General features: G+C 37.3%; 1 protein-coding gene across 3 annotated transcripts in view; it reads left to right on the forward strand.

Annotated features, from left to right (window-relative positions):
• The window catches only part of Pdk1 (Phosphoinositide-dependent kinase 1), a 277088-nt gene that overhangs the window by 70711 nt on the left and 188218 nt on the right, over positions 1 to 18159 (forward strand). For 2 of the 3 annotated variants that reach the window (XM_015329378.2, XM_089174536.1), the window contains exon 2: positions 14914 to 14952. In XM_015329378.2, the coding sequence (XP_015184864.1) occupies positions 14914 to 14952 (39 nt within the window). Of the gene's footprint in view, positions 1 to 12346; positions 12493 to 14913; positions 14953 to 18159 lie in introns of all 3 variants that reach the window. The other variant, XM_015329376.2, reaches the window with a different exon arrangement.

The following is an 18159-nucleotide window of genomic DNA, read 5'->3' on the forward strand; positions in this document are numbered from 1 at the left end:
TCGGAATCGAATCGATTCTAAGAAAGGATAGGTAGAGGTACACCTCGTTAATATGTGCCGAGGGTGAACCAACCGTTCGAGTCGAAGGTCGCGGTAAAGATCCAAAGCGATGATCCTGACCGTCCCTAGTTATATTCTCAAGGTTCTTTTTTTTTTACCTCTTCCTCTCTCTCTCGCTTGCACAATTTTGATTATGATGATGATGATGATAATGATGATATATATGTATATACCTTGATGTATACTTATATATAGCAATTGGGCAGGTCTCTTGTGTGAAATAAAAATCTAATAGGATGGGGTGGGGTAAGGGGGAGGTAGTCGACTCGTATATCGGGTCGATGCGCATCAGTGTTCGGCACGCTTCGTAAACGTTTCACGTTGCTCGTAGAAAGTGTCCTCGAACTGTGCGACGATCGTAAAATCGTAAAATAGATTATGGCGTAGTAGTCGTCGTCGTCGTCGTCGTCGTCGTGTGTTGTATAGTAGTCGCACACGTGTGAATGACCGACGTGTGACCGGCGCTCGTTGGACGAGTCCAGACGAAAGGGTCGGGATTGCGGTAGGTCTGGAACGGTGGAACGTAATGCAACACTGCGTGGCCGCACGTCGGTGGCCGCAGCACGTCGGTGGCCGCACTTCGGTGGCCGCATACAACTACGCGTACCATGCCGATGGCACTACGATCGCGAGAGGCCAAACAAAGCACGATCTATCTGCCTTCTTATTGGTCGTACGTCCACCATTTTAATAGACTCTCTTACTCGCTTCTCTCCATTTTCGAGTTATTTATACTTTCAATTGAATTTACGTGTAAAACGATGACTACTCGTTGACCGACATTTATTTTCTACGTAAAGCAAGGAAAGCTTTTTTTACGAAACTGTTTGATGTCAGACAAAAAATTATTGATGAACCTGGTGGACCGTAACACTGCCGTCTGTCGTTTCAAACTCATATGCGAATATTATGGAAATATTCGGCTAAAAATGTAGATAGACGGTTTCAAATCTATATAAAGGTAAAAAAATGTTAGCGTTCCAAGGTAACAGGTAATTTATTCTATGCTTAAAGTGCATCAACCTATGTAGCTTTTTCTCGAGCATGTATCCAACAATAGAAAAATGGACAAGGAAATAGAAAAAAAAAGGTATGAAAGAAACATAAACAAATAGAAATGATAAAAGAGTGACAAGATACAACGTAGAGTAATGTTGTAGTCCGCTAACTTGTACGCTTATATTGCGAATTGACCGTTATTCTATCTTAGGCTGCATACCATACGAGTTTAGTCCTACGGATGCAAAAGGCCTCGAGAAAAGGAAAGAGAAAGAAGAAACTTCATCTCGTCTGAGATACTCGGAGAATTGGAGGGCGCGAACCGACATGGTCTGTGTCCTCTTCGTCTCGTCTCTCGTTTACTCGTAGTTCTCTTATTTTAAAACGTCGTGAAAGCGTGGGACGGACTCGTAGTGACCGTAGTAGTAATACTACTACTACTACTACGCTACTATACTACTATACTACTACTACTACTACTGTTACTACTACTACTACTATTACTACTACTACTACTACTACTACGTTTGCTGGAATAACAAGAGAAAGAAAGAGAATTTCTTTGTTCGATGGGAATGGATGCCATGAGAACCACGTGTTTGGTTTCCCGCCAAGCTACGCGGCTAAAGAAAGAGAAGGAGAAAGAGAAAGAAAGAGAGGGGCAATGAGATGTCGGAGAAGCGGGAGGTTTGTGGTTGAGACGAGCCACTTGAAAGAGAGAGAGAGAGAGAGAGGGATAGAGAAAGAGAAAGAGTCTTTGCTTTTTGAGGTGGGGATGGGTCGGGTTCTATCGGGGCCCCAAGTTCTCCCCCTTTTTCCTTTCCTTTTGGATGCGGTAAGACTTATTTTTCGCTTCCCTTGTTCCGTGTTTACATCAGGGTCGCTTACGACAGAGAAATATTACGCAGAACTTAAAAGATCTATACCGCTAATAATTTACAAGTCATTTTTAAAGAAAAATTGTATAGAAAAGGGATTTCTCAGTGACAGATGGTATGAAACAAATGAACAGCATTGTTGTGGCTTATTTCCATGTGACTTTTTTTTTCTTTATTGTAAATCTAATTTTTAAGGGGTAGGAAAAAAAAGAAATACATTCGATTGGATAAACCTAAAATTGAGAAATGGGAATGTTGTTGGTGGATAAAAGGAGAATAAGAAAACTAGAAAAAAAAGGTTCCTCGAGTTTGCGATCCTTTGAGATCCTTCCGTCTCTCGCTTTGAGCGATTTCTCTTGCTCGTAGGATGAAGAGAAGGAGGAAGAATAAAAATGGTGGGAGAGAAGAAGGCGTGGAAGGATAGACGACCGTCGGGTCTACTACCACTACTAATACGAGAGAAAGAAGCTTATAGAAGAAGAAAAGAGAAGGAACGAGTCTTCTTCCTTCGATTGCGACGGCAACTAAGCGACATCGAGTTCAAATACCTCCGAGAGGCCACGTCTCTTCTGGAATTCTTACGCATAAACCTTGGTATCGTTTTTAGGATAGACCGAATAAATATTGAAACTTTGGATAACAAAGTTTCAATATCTTTCTATCCTTAAAATGAATAAACTATATATATATTGACTATTCCCATAACATCTGCTCCGTAGATAGTTTCAATAAAAATTTGATAAGTAAAAACGTCTCGCGTTAGGTTTGATAATTTTAGTATGGTTATCCATTATCATACCCGCATAAACTTAACTTAAGTAGGATTATTATATTTTTTTTCGATCTGTCTCTTGTCTCTTCGATTATTCTATAGAAGAAAATAAGTTTCAACATGTGGGTCATTATTAGTTTATTATTAATTCAAATATTATTTCTATATTCACTTACATATATGTTTAGTTAGGATTAATGCAATTTTTGGTAGAAACATTCATGTTAATCGATTGCTTGTTACGTAATCGAGTCTTTATCGTTAGATCAATTCGTCCATTGCGTCTATTTAATCGTAGATAGAGATCTAGAAATAACGTACTAGACGTAGATATACGTTGGACGACGTTTCATCGACAGGAGAGTGTACGATACGCCATTACGATACGTCGTAGTCGTTACGATACGTCGTTACGATACGTCCCGATGTCCTGCAAGTCCGTTCAGTCGGATTAACTCGAAAGTGAAGTACATCGATCGAACGGTTCAAAGGCTTTGTTTGCTTTTGCTTGCTTGCTTGCTTGGTCGTTCGGAGGCCTAGGCTAGGAAAAAAACACGTCTAGACGTTTAGGTTCGCGCGGTTTGTGTTTTAGCTGGGTTCTCTTTCTCTTCATGGAACTCGCCTAACCGTTCGCTTACGTGCCAAATACACTCTGCGGGTGCCAATTTACTTCCTCTCGGCTTTATCGGAGCCCTCTTTGGGAAAGCACCTTCCTTCTAGCCCATCTACGTTTATATATATATATTCCATGTGTGGATACCATATATTAGCGTGATTTCGATTCTCTCGAACAAATAAAAACCTGATCGTCTCGTTTTTAAAGTAGTTACATGGGGAGAATTCTGGTCTAGAGGGTCTACAAAATCGAATTTCTTTGTTTGCATTTCTTTTTTTCCAAGTATTTACTTTGTAAAGTAACCATGTTTGCAAAGGATTTTATCTAATTCGCATTAACTTGAAAGATATAGTGCGGGGTTGCAAATTAGCACAGTTTAGAGTTGAAAGGTCGGTTTTGTATAACACGAAATTTAGGATTCAAACCTTCAACCTCTTATGATGTACGTACCTAGCCCATAATAATTGAAAAACAAAAAACAAGCCAAAAGAATAATAAGTCTTTATTTAAAATCAAACAAAAGCAAAGCGATCCCTTGTAAGGGTTTACTTGAGCCAACTCATTTTCGCACTAGAGTTGAAGAAAGAAAGCGAAAGGCCGTCGTCCTTCGCGTCCCGCCAAGAAGAAGGTGCCTTTCATCGGTCGTTGCCGCTGCCAGCTCGTAGACACGGCAGTTTTCCCGCCAAGTTGCGCGCGCACCTTGCGTGCCGTTCCCAGCTCTTTCTCCAATCACCGCCATTCCAAACTTCCCCTCTCGCTCTTGCTCTTGCTCTCCACTCTCTCTCTATCTCTTTCTTCCCCTTCATCGTCACTTTCCTCGTCCCTTCGATGGTTTACCCTTTTGCCCGTTTAATGGGGCTAACAAACCTTCCACCACACGCAAGCCCAACAACTTTACATATAATACTACTTAGTTTTGGGCTTTCTGCATTTTTTATCGTAACACTTCGAACCTTCTTTAAAATGACAACAAATTCATGACTCTCATCTTATTTCATATTTATTTCCAAGTATGGGTGTAAAGTAAACGGTGTAGTTTACTTTTTGGAGGGTCTAAATTTTACAATACTATTTTTTAATTAAATCGTGTGATAGAAGTTTGTAAAAAATCAAACATTGAAAAGAGAGAGAGAGGAATGCCATCTTGATTGGTCAATCTTTTATTTACAAAATTAAGTTTCTTCCAATCAACAATATTCATAAACAATTCAATTGCAATAGCCCGCGTTCAAAAATGTGAACAAAATGGAATGGAAGCACAAAAAAGGAATGTAGCACGCGCTGCCCGATAAATCATTAAAACCCTAACGGTTTACTTCTTAAAAGTACATTAACCAATCAGATGATGCATCACAATACTTAAATCCCATAAATCAATTTTTCAAATATCTATTTGAGTAATCTTAGTACTGTTATGTCAAATTTTTGTAAACTGTGCAATAGATAGTGATACGAAGCAAGTTGAATGAAGTAATTTCAATTGAATAATATTTGTGCTCATAAAATATTATTTTGTTAAATTATTTAAAATAAAAAAACAATTAAATAGGATTCAATTATTTATTCTTCGGTAAAAAAAAAGAAAAATAGAAAAAGCTGTAAAATTCTTCTAAATAGACTTAAACCCTTAATCTGTAGGTATACTTTTAATACGCAAAAAGATTCTTCTTCGAGGGAGTTGGAACCCCCAAACAGGAAGTTTGAATTTCTTCTCGAGGCTCGCATCCTAACAGGTTCATTATGCATGCACGGACGAACTGGATCGTGTTTCAAGCATGCGCCTCTCTCTCTCTCTCTCTCTCTTTTTCTCTCTGTGAGAAAGCCCTTTGCGAAAAAGTGCGTGCGAACGTGGGCACCGGCGAGAAGAGAGAACAAAACGGACCGATTCCTTGGAAGACGAGTGCAAGAAAAAAGAAAAAGACGTCAGACAAGGCAATGGTAGGACAAGGAAGAGGAAGAAGAAGAAGAAGAAGAAGAAGAAGAAGAAGAAGAAGAAACACGGCCCTCTTCTTGTTGGTGTGTGCAACAGAACGAAAAGAAAAAGACAGAGGATGGTCCTCCCTAATGCGGCAAAGCTGCTGCTGCTGTTGCTGTTGCTGTTGTAGCTCTCTTAAAAGGACCCGTTCCATTTAACCATAAAATAAGATCTCAGTTTTGGTGACTATCACACGCCTCCTCCAATTCGTTAGGTTTATCAAACGATCGTGTTGTATACTACTCTAGTTCTACACTTATTTTTCGTCACTAAGCTTACGATAAATATTTATCTATTTCGAACCTCAAGAAGCATTTCCTTTAATGCTAAATCTGTCAACAGTTCATGTGAAACTGTTTATACCATAACCAGTCAAGTATTCTATCTTGAACTAAAGTTATTTTTACTTAGATATAAATACGGATAATACAGTCTCTTTGATATTGATTTAAATAATAAATAAAATTATTTTTATTTATAGATAGTTATAATATGATGTTTGTAATTATAATAATAATTAAAAATTAAAATTCCAACGATCTAGTCACGTTGAAAAATTAGTTTTCGTCAAATCACTAAAGTCAAGCAATGTTAGTTTAATGCATGAATGAGTGGCTGGAAAGAAAAAAAAAACACCCTATACTGTTGACTCCAAAAGAGGCGGTAAAAGATGCGACCTCTTTGGAATTTGAGATATGCATGAGAAGGTTTTCGTAGAAAAGTGAGTTGAAAGCGTAAAAGAGAGAATAATAAAAAAACAATGAACAATGAAAAATCGATTACTTGATTAATACGTTTAGTATTAAAAAAAGATTTCTTATAAAATAATTGTATAACTAATTTTTTTTTATAGAAATATATAGTTATGTAATTCCTAAACATCTATGAAACTTGAGAAATTAGTATGTCACCTATGTCTTGTCAAAAATCCCTAACTAACATTTATACTAATCTAAGTTATTGCAAATCAAAGAAATTTTTAATGGGAAGAAATCAGGATTAGTAAAACAATACTTTTTATTAATACTTTCATAAATTACTATTGATACTTTTTATAAAGTAACTAGGGGTGCCCCGCCACGCGTTGCTGTGGTTCACAATCAGTCCGATACACACGTCTTTAAGCCAACGAATTACTTTATACCACCATCTGTTAGAATCTTACCGAACTAACAGAGATAATCATGACTCTTTGTTAATAAACAAATAATATTGCGATTATAAATTGAGATATAAACTATCCTATCTTTCAAGTTGGATGAAACTGCACACAGTGTGCAAAATTTGATTAAAATCGGTCCAACCGTTTAGGAGGAGTTCAGTGACAAACAATCTGGACCGTTTTGATGAAAATTTTTATTAAAAAGGTCAAAGATAAGTCAAGAAGATACAAAATAAGAGAAATATATCGAATATATCGAAAAGTATCATATCAACAAAAAATATCGACTAACCTCAACCTATAAATTTGTCGTATAACAATTTATAAATAAAAAATTAATGAAATAAACAATTTAAATTGAACCGAATTGTAAATCTAAACCATTTTCGAATCCACCTGAAGACACACACAAAATTTCATTAAAATCGGTCCAGCCGTTTAGGAGGAGTTCAATGACATACACACGCACAGAAGAATTATATGTATAAAGATGGTTAATAAATTGAAAATAATAATCGAAAAATATTGTTACAGATTTTTGACTGAACCTAAATGATATTTTGAATGTCAAATCAACGAGCATATCATCTATTACCATTAAGTACTTTAGACGTTGATCATTAGTCAAGATTGAATAACTCCTTACGAATTTAATGGGCAACAACGTTACGATGGACAATATCGAGAACATTTTCCGCTTCGTTTGCTTTACGTACATTTTACGTAGCAATACGGATATGTTAGAGAACTACAAGGGTCGTAATTATTAATCTCGAAGGGGTATATTCTAACCGATCGTGTGCGAACGTTCAACCGTGTCCACGCCAACTTTACGAGAGATTTATGAAGCGTGGAAGCGTATTCCTCTGTGTAAAATTTAACGACACACACACACACACACACACACATACACACACATACACATGCATAGACATATGCGTCCATCAACCATACAACCCATCAGGTTGCCTTCAGTTTTTTCTGCTACTAGAACGAACGTACGGATCGAAAAATCGATCTCTGGGAATATTCTCGTATCCGTCAAGTTTTTTCTGTTCTTCTACTACTACTACTACTTCTTCTTCTTCTAATCGTCAGGTAGAAACAATCTGGATCGATCTGAAGCATCCAGAGATGTGTTAGGAAATGAAAAAAAAAAAAGAAGAAAAAAAAAACAACCTGATGCAACGAAACACAAAATAGAAACGTGGGAGGATAAAAAAAGAGGACGTACGACGACACACGGGCGTTAAGCCAATAACGGCTATCGTACTAACGATTGTGAAGAACGGAACGAAAAAAAAGAGAAATCGGATTGTGTAAAGAGGAGGAAGAGAACAAGGAAAAAAAAATAAATAAATAAAAAGAAAAGATAGAAAGAGAGAAACTTGGCGCATTGGACAGTTTTACAGTTTACGCGATTGTATTCTTGGGAATTGGTGTTATTCAAATTTCATCGATCATTCTCTCCAGTTGTTATTGGATTAATTCTATTATCTTGATATTTAGGATAATTTCTTCTCTTTGCTTTATCCTAGTATCACAAAGAACCATAATGTAAGTGAGATTAAATAAATGTTAACTATAATATACTTTTCTTACTTTCTCAAGGGAAAAGTAACATCCAAAGAAGGATACGATTCTCAATTAAGAAAACCAATGGCGAATCGAAGAAGGAGGAGTATAAAAGAGATAGCAATTGAACGATATTTTGTGAAAAGAGGTCAATTTCGAAATACGACGTTCGGTGAAAATTCAACGAGATGCCACCTTGGCCAGCTCTTTTCCAGCTAGAAAAGCGTTTAGGGGTGTTTCACGTGCGCGCGCGAGCGCGCGTTTCTGTGTGTATATATGAGAGAGAGAGAGAGAGAGGGAGTGAATGTGAGGGAGAAGAAGAAAGAGAGAACTTCTAACATCGGTCTGTCAAGCTCCAGTTCGTCGATGGAGGGTTGGTTGCTATAGGTGGCGGGGATTGGAAGAGTAGTAGTCGGTGGGGTGACTGGCTGGAAAAGCCGCGGGCTCTGCTGGCGTGTGCACGACGGATACGTGCCTGGACTCCATTACGTAGCAGCACTGGAACCGCTCTTTTCTTCCGATAAAAATGGAAAAAACTATCGGTCCACCCCGACTCCTCTTCTTCTTTCTCGTCGTAACTACTCGACCATCGGTAAACTGCTTCGAGCGTCGACCAGAAAGCACAACCCCAACCCCCAACCCCCAACCACGTTTCTCTTCTTCTTCTTCTTCTTTTTCTTTTTCTTTTTCTTATTCTTTTTCTTTTGACCACTATGATGCGCGTAGTTCTCGGCTTTGCCCCTTCCTGACTTTTCTCTTCGTGTAAAATGCCAACTAACAAAATATAAACAAAGTTTCTCGTTATAATTTTGCCATAACAATCCTGGTGTTAAGTAGTTTAAGTTTTTATTATAATAATGTTTATATTTGTTAATTAATATAATCCTACGCGAGATACTGTGTTTGAGTTTCTTTTAACCCATTGACTGCCAACTACGAGATATCTCGTAATGTGTGGTGCAATGTTAGATTAATTACAAATGGTTATTTGTGTTAAAAATTCTTAAAAGGTTCAATAAAATATTTATATAGTGTAAAAAATATTAATTATCAATTATTGTAAATATCATTACAATATTATATCAGTAACTTAATATTATTATATTTTTCAACATTTAAGGCAAGACGAGCCCTAAATATGTCTGCCAGTCAATGGGTTAATAAAAGTAAATAAAAACTTATATTAATAGATTGTAACACGTTTTATTTCTCCTTTTGTTTTTATTATATTAATGTTTATATTTGTTAATTAATATAATCCTACGCGAGATACTGTGTGAGAATCACAAAGGGGATTGAAAGTAGTAGTTTCTTTTAACCCATTGACTGCTAGAAGTCAATGGGTTAATAAAAATAAATAAAAACTTATATCAATAGGTTGAAAAACACGTTTCTTTTCTCCTTTTGTTTTTATTATAATAATGTTTACATTTGTTAATTAATATAATCCTACGCAAGATACTGTGTGTGAATCACGAAAGGGATTGAAAGTAGTAGTTTTTTTTAATAATAATAATATTGAATTTCAAAACAATATCGATGTTAAATAAAAAATCATTTAAATAGCTCATCGATTTTTCGCTTCTTTTGCATTTTCACATTTATAGGTTAATATCTATTTTTAAATGGATCTCCTATATACCACGTATAGGTAATAGATAGGTGAGATGAGGTGAGCCGAAGCGAACGTAATTAAAGTCACAATATCTGGGTCGATGCGCGAGTCGCTTCCGAAATACACTTCTCGCGATATTCTCGAAATACGATCTCTAAATTCGAATGCGAAAGAATAAATGAAAGAGAGAGAGAGAGAGAGAGAAAGAAAAAAGGAACGAGGGAAATATAGGAAAAGTAAATTGAGTAGAACGAAAGTAAATGCCCTTTTGGAAAATTGTATTTCATGGTAGAAGCCCGATCACCTATTGGAAGCTTTTTATGCGCTTTTACGTGTATTCACGGCTTACGCGTAACATGCTCGATTTGATGTAAAGCATCACGTTAAAGGGGAGTAAAAGATGCGAAGAAATATCAAGGACGTAAGAAGTTATGGAAAAATTCGAGATGAGTAGTAGATATAGGAGTAGAAGGAGATAAACCGTATGGAGAAACGAAAAATTCGTTTTGAATTTATTTCGGTTGATCGAATCGCGACAGTTGGCGAAACATCGTTTTTCTCTCATGGCAAATCGATCGAATTTCACCATCGTTCTAAATGATACAACGAAATGGTCGACGAATGGATTATTATTACGACTGAGAATTGAAGGGTTACTTGTAAACTGGTTGACTCGTTCAACTGATCGATAAATTGACTTGTTTAATAACCGATACGTACATTCGATGAAGCCTAAACGTTAAATGAGAGAGTGATACGTTAAGCGTTCTATTTCGAATCATTGATTGGTATGCTGGGACACGTTCGACCGACTGTCCTTTCCAACGAAATATCACGATTGACATTTGGGTCGTCATGCTGCTGCTGCTGCTGCTGCTGCTGCTGCTGTTGCTGCTGCTGCTGCTACACCGCACTGTACCGCATCGTAACGTATCGTACCGCAGCAGTAGGAATATAGTACGGAAACGTATATATCGGGGCAAAAATAACTTGCTCTTAAGAGGTCGGAGTACGCCTATTTCCAAGCGATTCTAAATTTGGACGAATCCGATTAGGTTGGGCTACTTTTGTGTTCGCCCCTTTCTTTTGTCCTGCTTATCTCCTCATCATTTTCGATCTATCTTTCTCTCTTTCTCTCTTATGTTCTCTTGAAATCTTTATTTCTAGAAAAACTATATTTATCGATCTTATATCGACAATATTGGACATTTACCCACCTCCTGTCTCCTCTTTTCTCTCTTTCCTCGAAATAGAAAATAATGGAGGGTGAAAAGGTACAAACTTTTTCGTATTTTCTTTACCTTTTCCATTTTCCTTTCTCTCTCTCTCTCTCTTTCTCTCTTGACAAGAATACCTTTAGACTTTAATATTTTTTCTCAAAATAAAGGTCTACGAGGTCTACGTGGTACTCTTTTAGACTTCCTGTTTCTAAAAGCGTCCCGTAGTAGTCGCGTCGGTCAGGAAGCCGTCGAAGCCGGAGAAATTGAGCTCCCTTTTGTGTTCCTCGAAAGGGTCGACAGGGTGGTGGTTGGTGATGGTGGTGGCTTTCGTATGGCCGATTTTTATCGACTTTATTTTTCTTTTTCTTTTACCTTTTTTTTTTTTATTTATTTATTTCTTTCTTTTTATTTTTCTTATTAAACTCCTCGATCTTACGAATTCAAGAAGGCCAAAACTTTTCGGAATACCAAAAGGCTGGCTCTCTCGCATTGGGAAGTATTCTTCCAGCAAGTTTCACATTTTCCTCGTGGTTAATACCAACCGTGGCTACGAACTTAAACTCTTTTAACAAAGTCCCTGAGGAATTCTCGGTTGAATCTCTTCGATGCATTTTAACATTGAAATTAATTATTTCGAAAGCAGGAGATAAGATTTAGAGAAAATAGGACAGTAGAAAGGGGGGTAGAAAGAGGGTGCTGGTTTGGGAGGACAGATTCTTGGAAAAAGATAAGTATGGCGCTACTAACTCGACGCCTTTCACGGCGATTTTCACGGTGAATACGATTACCTGAAGAGAATCTAAGCTTTTCTCTCGAGATGATATTTTCAATCTCAGGAAAGACTTTTCGCGTAAGCGGGGATTAGCCTTTGTCGTAGATTTTCTGTGAAATATGAAATAAGAACGAACGAACGAACGAACGAACGAGTGCAAAAGAGAGAAAAGGGGGATAAGAGAGAAAAGAAAGAAAAAGATAAACAGATAACACTTTGAACTTTCTCGTACGTTCTCACCACAGACAACAACAACAACAACAATTCGATGATCGATCGGTGATCATTGATAAGGAGCGTATAAATTGCAGCACGATCGATACCTCTAATTAACAGCGTGCATCGTACACGTTCCAATTAAATGCCACGTATTGACCACATTTACCACGGCCAGTAAGCAAAGTGAGATCGATGTTCAACCAAGGTATTCCCCCCTTTAAACTCGACCCGATCTAGTGATTATTTTTCATTCCCAATCTTCGTTTCTTCGGCCCATTCAACATCGTCTCCGCCTCTTCTCGTTATTTTGCCCTACCTTCTTCCTCTTTCTCATTTCCTTCCTTACCACTAAGGACAACTAATACGCGTTCATTTTTACTACGTTAAATATTGTTGTAGTTGATTTTTTTTTTCACTTTACTTTTATTATTATCATCATTATTATTATTATTGGTTTTGTTTTGGTTAATTTTTTTGTTTCAGTTGTTACACAGAACGAAATCGATCGATCCGGGTAGTTTTTTTAGAAGAGGAAGGGCTCGACCCTCCTCCTTTTTCCCATGGTGAGCTTCGTCGAGCGGGATAAGAGCAGTGCGTGTGCTCTTCACGCGTGCATCCTTTACGCTGAGGTATTTTTTTGTACGCTTGAGTAAGAATAATATCTTTCTTCCTCCGGAAAAGTGGCGGGCAATGGGCAAGGTCGATGACATTTCTACGGGCTTCGCGTGTCACGCTGGAAAAGCGTGAGCTTGTTCGCTTTTTAAACCTGTCAGCGGGATGCATTATTCGTGAGAAAGTATCTAATCGTTCACAGAGAGCAACAGGACGCGCGTTACGTTGCCTTGACTTGACTTGGGTTGCATTTGCGTTGCATTGAGTTGCATTGCGTTGAATTGAGCTGCATTGCGTGGGAGAACTGATTTTTAACAGTCCCGTGTGAATGTTACAAAGTAGTATATACCTATGCGTTAAAGGGAAATTTTTGGCTTTACGTGCGAAAATTACATTTACTTACAACACATGTACGTGGTCGATGAACGATGAACCCCGACGATGAACCCCAACGACGATGTTATCGGACAAGCCGCGTAACAACGCGTCCACGAGCAAAACAAGCTATGAATTTGCAAGCTTCGCACTCTACACCTTGGGATTCTCCAATTATGTACGTTGTGCGATTCTATCCTTTTGCTTCATTGTTTTTTCTTTTTTCTTTTTCAAACGTGACTCTCGTTGGGAGTTCATTAACACTTAAATCACCGGCATGTCTGAAAAACCGAACGATGGACTCAATGACGGAATAGTTGAGGAGTAAGAGAAGGAGACGTGGAGGAGTTGGAGGAAGTCGAGGAGGAGGAGGAGGAGGAGGAGGAGGAGGAGGGACTAAAAAAGGAACGAAGAGGAACGGCCTGTCCGAAACGATAATTCCATTACTACCGAATCGTCCTGATTGTTATTCTTGGCAAGTAAGCGAACGACGTCGACTCGAGATGATGACGTCCTTTCTCTATCTTTTTCTTCATCTCGTTCGAGTTTTACTTTTAATGAGAGCCACGTCCACGGCTTTCCACCGGAAAATGCCGTCCAACGTTTCGTCTGCTCTTTAACAATAAGAAGAAATACTCCTCTCTTTTCCGTACGCTTTGCGGAAGAGGTGTGAGGGAGATGGAGGAAATAGGCAGGAAAGATTTAATTAATGGACTTCCTAACAGATTTCGTGCATTTTCATAACTAACAAGTGAATGCAAAAGTTGGCTGGACTCTAGGCTCGTTCGCACGATAATGAAATTGTATTTGTCATTTTGTTGGCAAATGTTGTGCGGCCTCCTATCTTCCTTCCCGTTTACCCATACTACTTCCCTAATTCCGACTACGTTAACGAACGATTTTCCTCCCCTCCTCTAACAATGATATACCCTCAATTAATATTTTATTAAATATATATATATATATATATATATATATATATATAATATATGTATATTATAAATCTCTATACGATTAAGTAAATATATATATATGTATTTCTCGGAAAGCTTGGTGTGTCCTCGTAAATGGTGTTCGATAAGTACACGCATTACCACGTCCATTAAACGCGACCGCAATTACTACGGTCTACTTACTAAAATAAAATGATATTAACGAAATTCGATGTATCGGTGACTTGAAACAAACGACGACTAAGGGGACTACGAAATACGGCACTTTAACTAACCATTAATTAATGTTAAGCGATTAAATAGAGTAAGTGTTTGATCGATGACGTCCATTAGTTATGCGTTATTGCTTCCATTAAAACGACACTGCTATAGCTTATGCTTTCTCTCTCTCTCTCTCTCTCTCTCTCTCTCTTTAACTAAAATAATCTTTGAGGTCGAAGTACGCAGGACGTACGCAATGTATAGTACGTACTATAATGAGCGAATGTTAATGCAACGACTCAAACTCTCTCCCCCCCTCCCATCAACCTACCCCTCCCCCCTTCCCCCATCCAAGCCCCCTTCGATCTTTTTGCTCTCTTCCTCTCCTACGTATATGCATACAAAAGTGCCACGTGCTTTTACAAAACGTGACTCCGAAGTTCATTAGCACCGCCACGCGCCAATAGCCCCAGGGCCGTTGCATGCCGGCGCCGTGGCCGCAGCCGCGGCCGTTTTAAACGCTCCTTCTTCTCGCCTTTGCCTGCTTTCTCGTTCGAGGATACCTCGCACGCGAGAGATCATCCTTGTTGCTCGAAGGGAAACAAGAGTTTAATGGACTGACTCTCTGGATTGCTCGGCTAAGAAAGAATTCCTTACTCGACTGCTTTTATCGCTTGGAATGTCGTAACGTGGACTCTTTAAAGCCCTACCTACTTCTTTCATTCTTGTTTTTCTTTCTTCTTCTTCTTCTTCTTTTTCTTCTTCTTCTTCTTCTTCTTCGAGAGAGCTATGTACTGCAGACTTCTTAAATAACGATGACGAGATAGTTTCCACGTAGATCAAATTAAATACTAACGCGATTCACATTCACCTTTTAACGTCTAATTCAAATGTTTCGTTTGCTTACAGATCATAGAATGCACCGCTACAGATAGTTCTTCGATCAAGGTAAGAATTAGACGTGTATCAATCATTGTCACAAATTTTCTAGACTTATCTATCCTATATGCCTACGCTTATGCCGTTATACCAATATAAATAATAATAATAATATATTTAAAAAAAATTGGAAATAGAATGAATGCTCTGATTGAGAAATATTCTAAAGGCCAAATAGTAACAAAATTAATTCAAAGTATGAAATTCTAGCGTTATTTTTTTGTTGTCACGTTAACCATACTGATTTCATTGACAGTAGGAAGGTAAAAACGTTGTTGTCGTCTTCTTACTACCTTCCTTCCTTTTATCCTTCCTTAACCTCCTCTTCCATCTTTTCATCACTGGTAGTAGATAAGATAGTACAGGTACTATCACCAGTACTACTATACCACCCTTTGGGACAACTTCAATTACTGTAGGGACGTTGCGCTTCTGCAAGCCGGCCTTGACGTAAAGTATGACGGAGTAATTTTAATTACGCGATGCAGCAGCTCTGAATTGTTGCTACCGGGAGAAGAGAGGATATACGATAAACGAAAGTAGTGTTGGTACAGATGTTGGTATAGGTACTAGTGTGTTGGTGTTGGATGATGTTGGTGAGGAGGTGACTGGCCCACCTTCGAGCACATTGAACTAATTTACGTCGTTCGGGCGACACTTATTAAACCCAGGAATGCCGTCAGCCTTAATCCTCGTAGAATGCAGGATGAGCCCCTTCGCATGAAAAAGGAAGACAGGGACGAAGGCAGGAAGAGGAGGAGAAGAAGAAGGTGGTGAAAAGATAGAGACGATAATCTCCGAGAGTGAATACGTACGCGACAATTCCAGAAATAATCTTCTCAGTTGACTCGAATACTTTTCAGATCATTTCTTTGATCATCTTACGTACTCTTTCCTCTTCCTCCCCTTCCAGCCCGTTCTGTTATCTTTTTAATTTATTAATACATTTAAAGTAATTGATTGATTTCTAAAGGATTCCTATCGTTTTGTAATTCGTCTTATAGTTTAACCAATTTAATACTAATTACGATTACTTGAAAACACTCTTAATTTTTGTTATTATAAAATCGCATTAAATTATAATGACTTTTGACCAATAATTAATATTACGAGATATAATTTAATTACGAATGTTACTTATCCTCCGATAAAATGATATTCATTAATGAGCATAGCTGATTGACAAAAAAATAATGTAATATAAATCGTGTTTGAAAGGGTTAAATGTTAAAAAAAAGAAAAAGAAAAAAGTCAAAGATTAAAATACTTTGAACTAATAACATGTGATCTAAATTCCTCGACGTTACATCTATCGGTTGTATTAAAAGAGAGAGAGAAATATTACACGAGCCGGAAGTTCTGAGCAATTCCCTCGCCTCCCCCCCCCCATCTCTCCCCTTTATGTATAATCAGTTGTACTGGATAGAAAGAGAGGATACAAGTAGAAGGATAAGGGAAGGAGAGAAGTTCCGTTATAATTACTCTCGTTCGAGCGTACCCGAACGAGTTTCGTAACGAAGATGAAACAAAACGCCGCGACGCGCGTACTGCACGCGGTAATCATTGCATAATAATCAACAAACGAGGAGAAGAGATTTTAGCTTCGTACCTATCGTCCGTCGTTATCGTTCGAGATACAACACGAGAGCAGAGCTCCTCTATCGTCAAGTTTTAATGAGCGTTAACCCTAAATTAATATAACGATCTCGCAAATCGTGACAGTGTCCGAGAACAACACGTGACGAAACGTTACGACGACGAATGACTACGACAAAGTTGATGACGACGATGACGACGATGACGACGACGATGACAAAGACAACGAATATTATTCAATCATAATTATACATCAATAGATGTATGTGTGCGGATGTGTGATATTGAAACTTTAATTTTCTAAGATCAAGTTCATTTCAAGAGCATATTATTATTATACGTATTTTAATGTATTTTTTTTTTTTTGATAAGTTACAGGATGCGCGCAATAAATAATGTAGGTGTATGTTCAAAAATACGGATTACCTTGATAATTTGAAACATAATGATCTAGGGGAAAAATATATTATTACCAGATGTTGATCCTTTGCATCGCAATAAACCGAAAAGATATTTAAATGTCTTGATTTTAATTGATCACCCTGTATTAATATGTCATACTGTATAGAAAAGATTAATTTTGTATCAACTGTTGATTTCTTCTTTGAAAATGTTTTACGATTTTATTTATAAAAATAAATCAAAATATAAATAATATAAATTAATTTTGTATAAATAATTCAAAATATAAAATGTAAACAAACATTATAATATATAAAATATACAAATCAAATCAAATGTTCACATGTGTGGTGTTAAAAAAAAATCTTAAAGAGGTTAAGCATAATTATTTTCGATTTGGGTCGTTTAATTTTTCCTTCTCTCTTTCATTTCTTATTTGAAAATGAACAAATCGAAAAATTAGGCGAGAATAGATACCGCGAGATTGTCAATTTAATCACACGACTGATGATTACAGTTATCAGCCACTAATTAACGATTAATTAAAGAGATTCTCTCTTTTAGGCTCGTAGCATTGTAATAATGGAACGGACCCAACGAATTGATTACTAATTGCGACCAATTAGTAACGGATATTACATTCGTCGAGTTATCACTACACTGTGTCTCTGAAAGTTCAGCTTTTTTTTTTTTTATCCCTATACTTCTTTTTTTTTTTTAATTTTATTTTTTATTTTATTACTACCGGTCACGACCGTCCAATCGATTGGGGAAAAAACGCGTTAAGAGGGGCAATCAAACTTTCACTCACACAACCAATTTAAGAACCATCTTCTTTTATATTATTTTCATCTGTAATGTAGTTTCCCTAGTTAGATAATAGTATAATCATTTGCTACTGTAAAAATCCTATATGGCACAGTATTTATCAATCCGTAGAGAAAAATTTTCATTGAAAAACAAAAGGAAATAAAATCAAATAAATAAGGACAATGTAAACGAGACATACTGTATAACGAAACCATCTGGTACAGTATATACCATAGAATAAGGAATATTTCAACGCTCGTACGTTTATCATCGATGAAATTTTGAATGATTAAACGTACAAGCGATTTTTGAGAAACATCAAACGTTAGACGGTTATTCCCTTGTAATTTTCATACAAGAATCATTTTTTTTCCATCCACCACCTTCCAATTTCCTCTTTTCTTTAAC

The sequence above is a fragment of the Polistes dominula genome, unplaced genomic scaffold, assembly GCF_049000335.1.
Source record: "Polistes dominula isolate Pdom_NZ unplaced genomic scaffold, Pdom_raw_medaka contig_68, whole genome shotgun sequence".
In the NCBI taxonomy this organism is placed as follows: domain Eukaryota; kingdom Metazoa; phylum Arthropoda; class Insecta; order Hymenoptera; family Vespidae; genus Polistes; species Polistes dominula.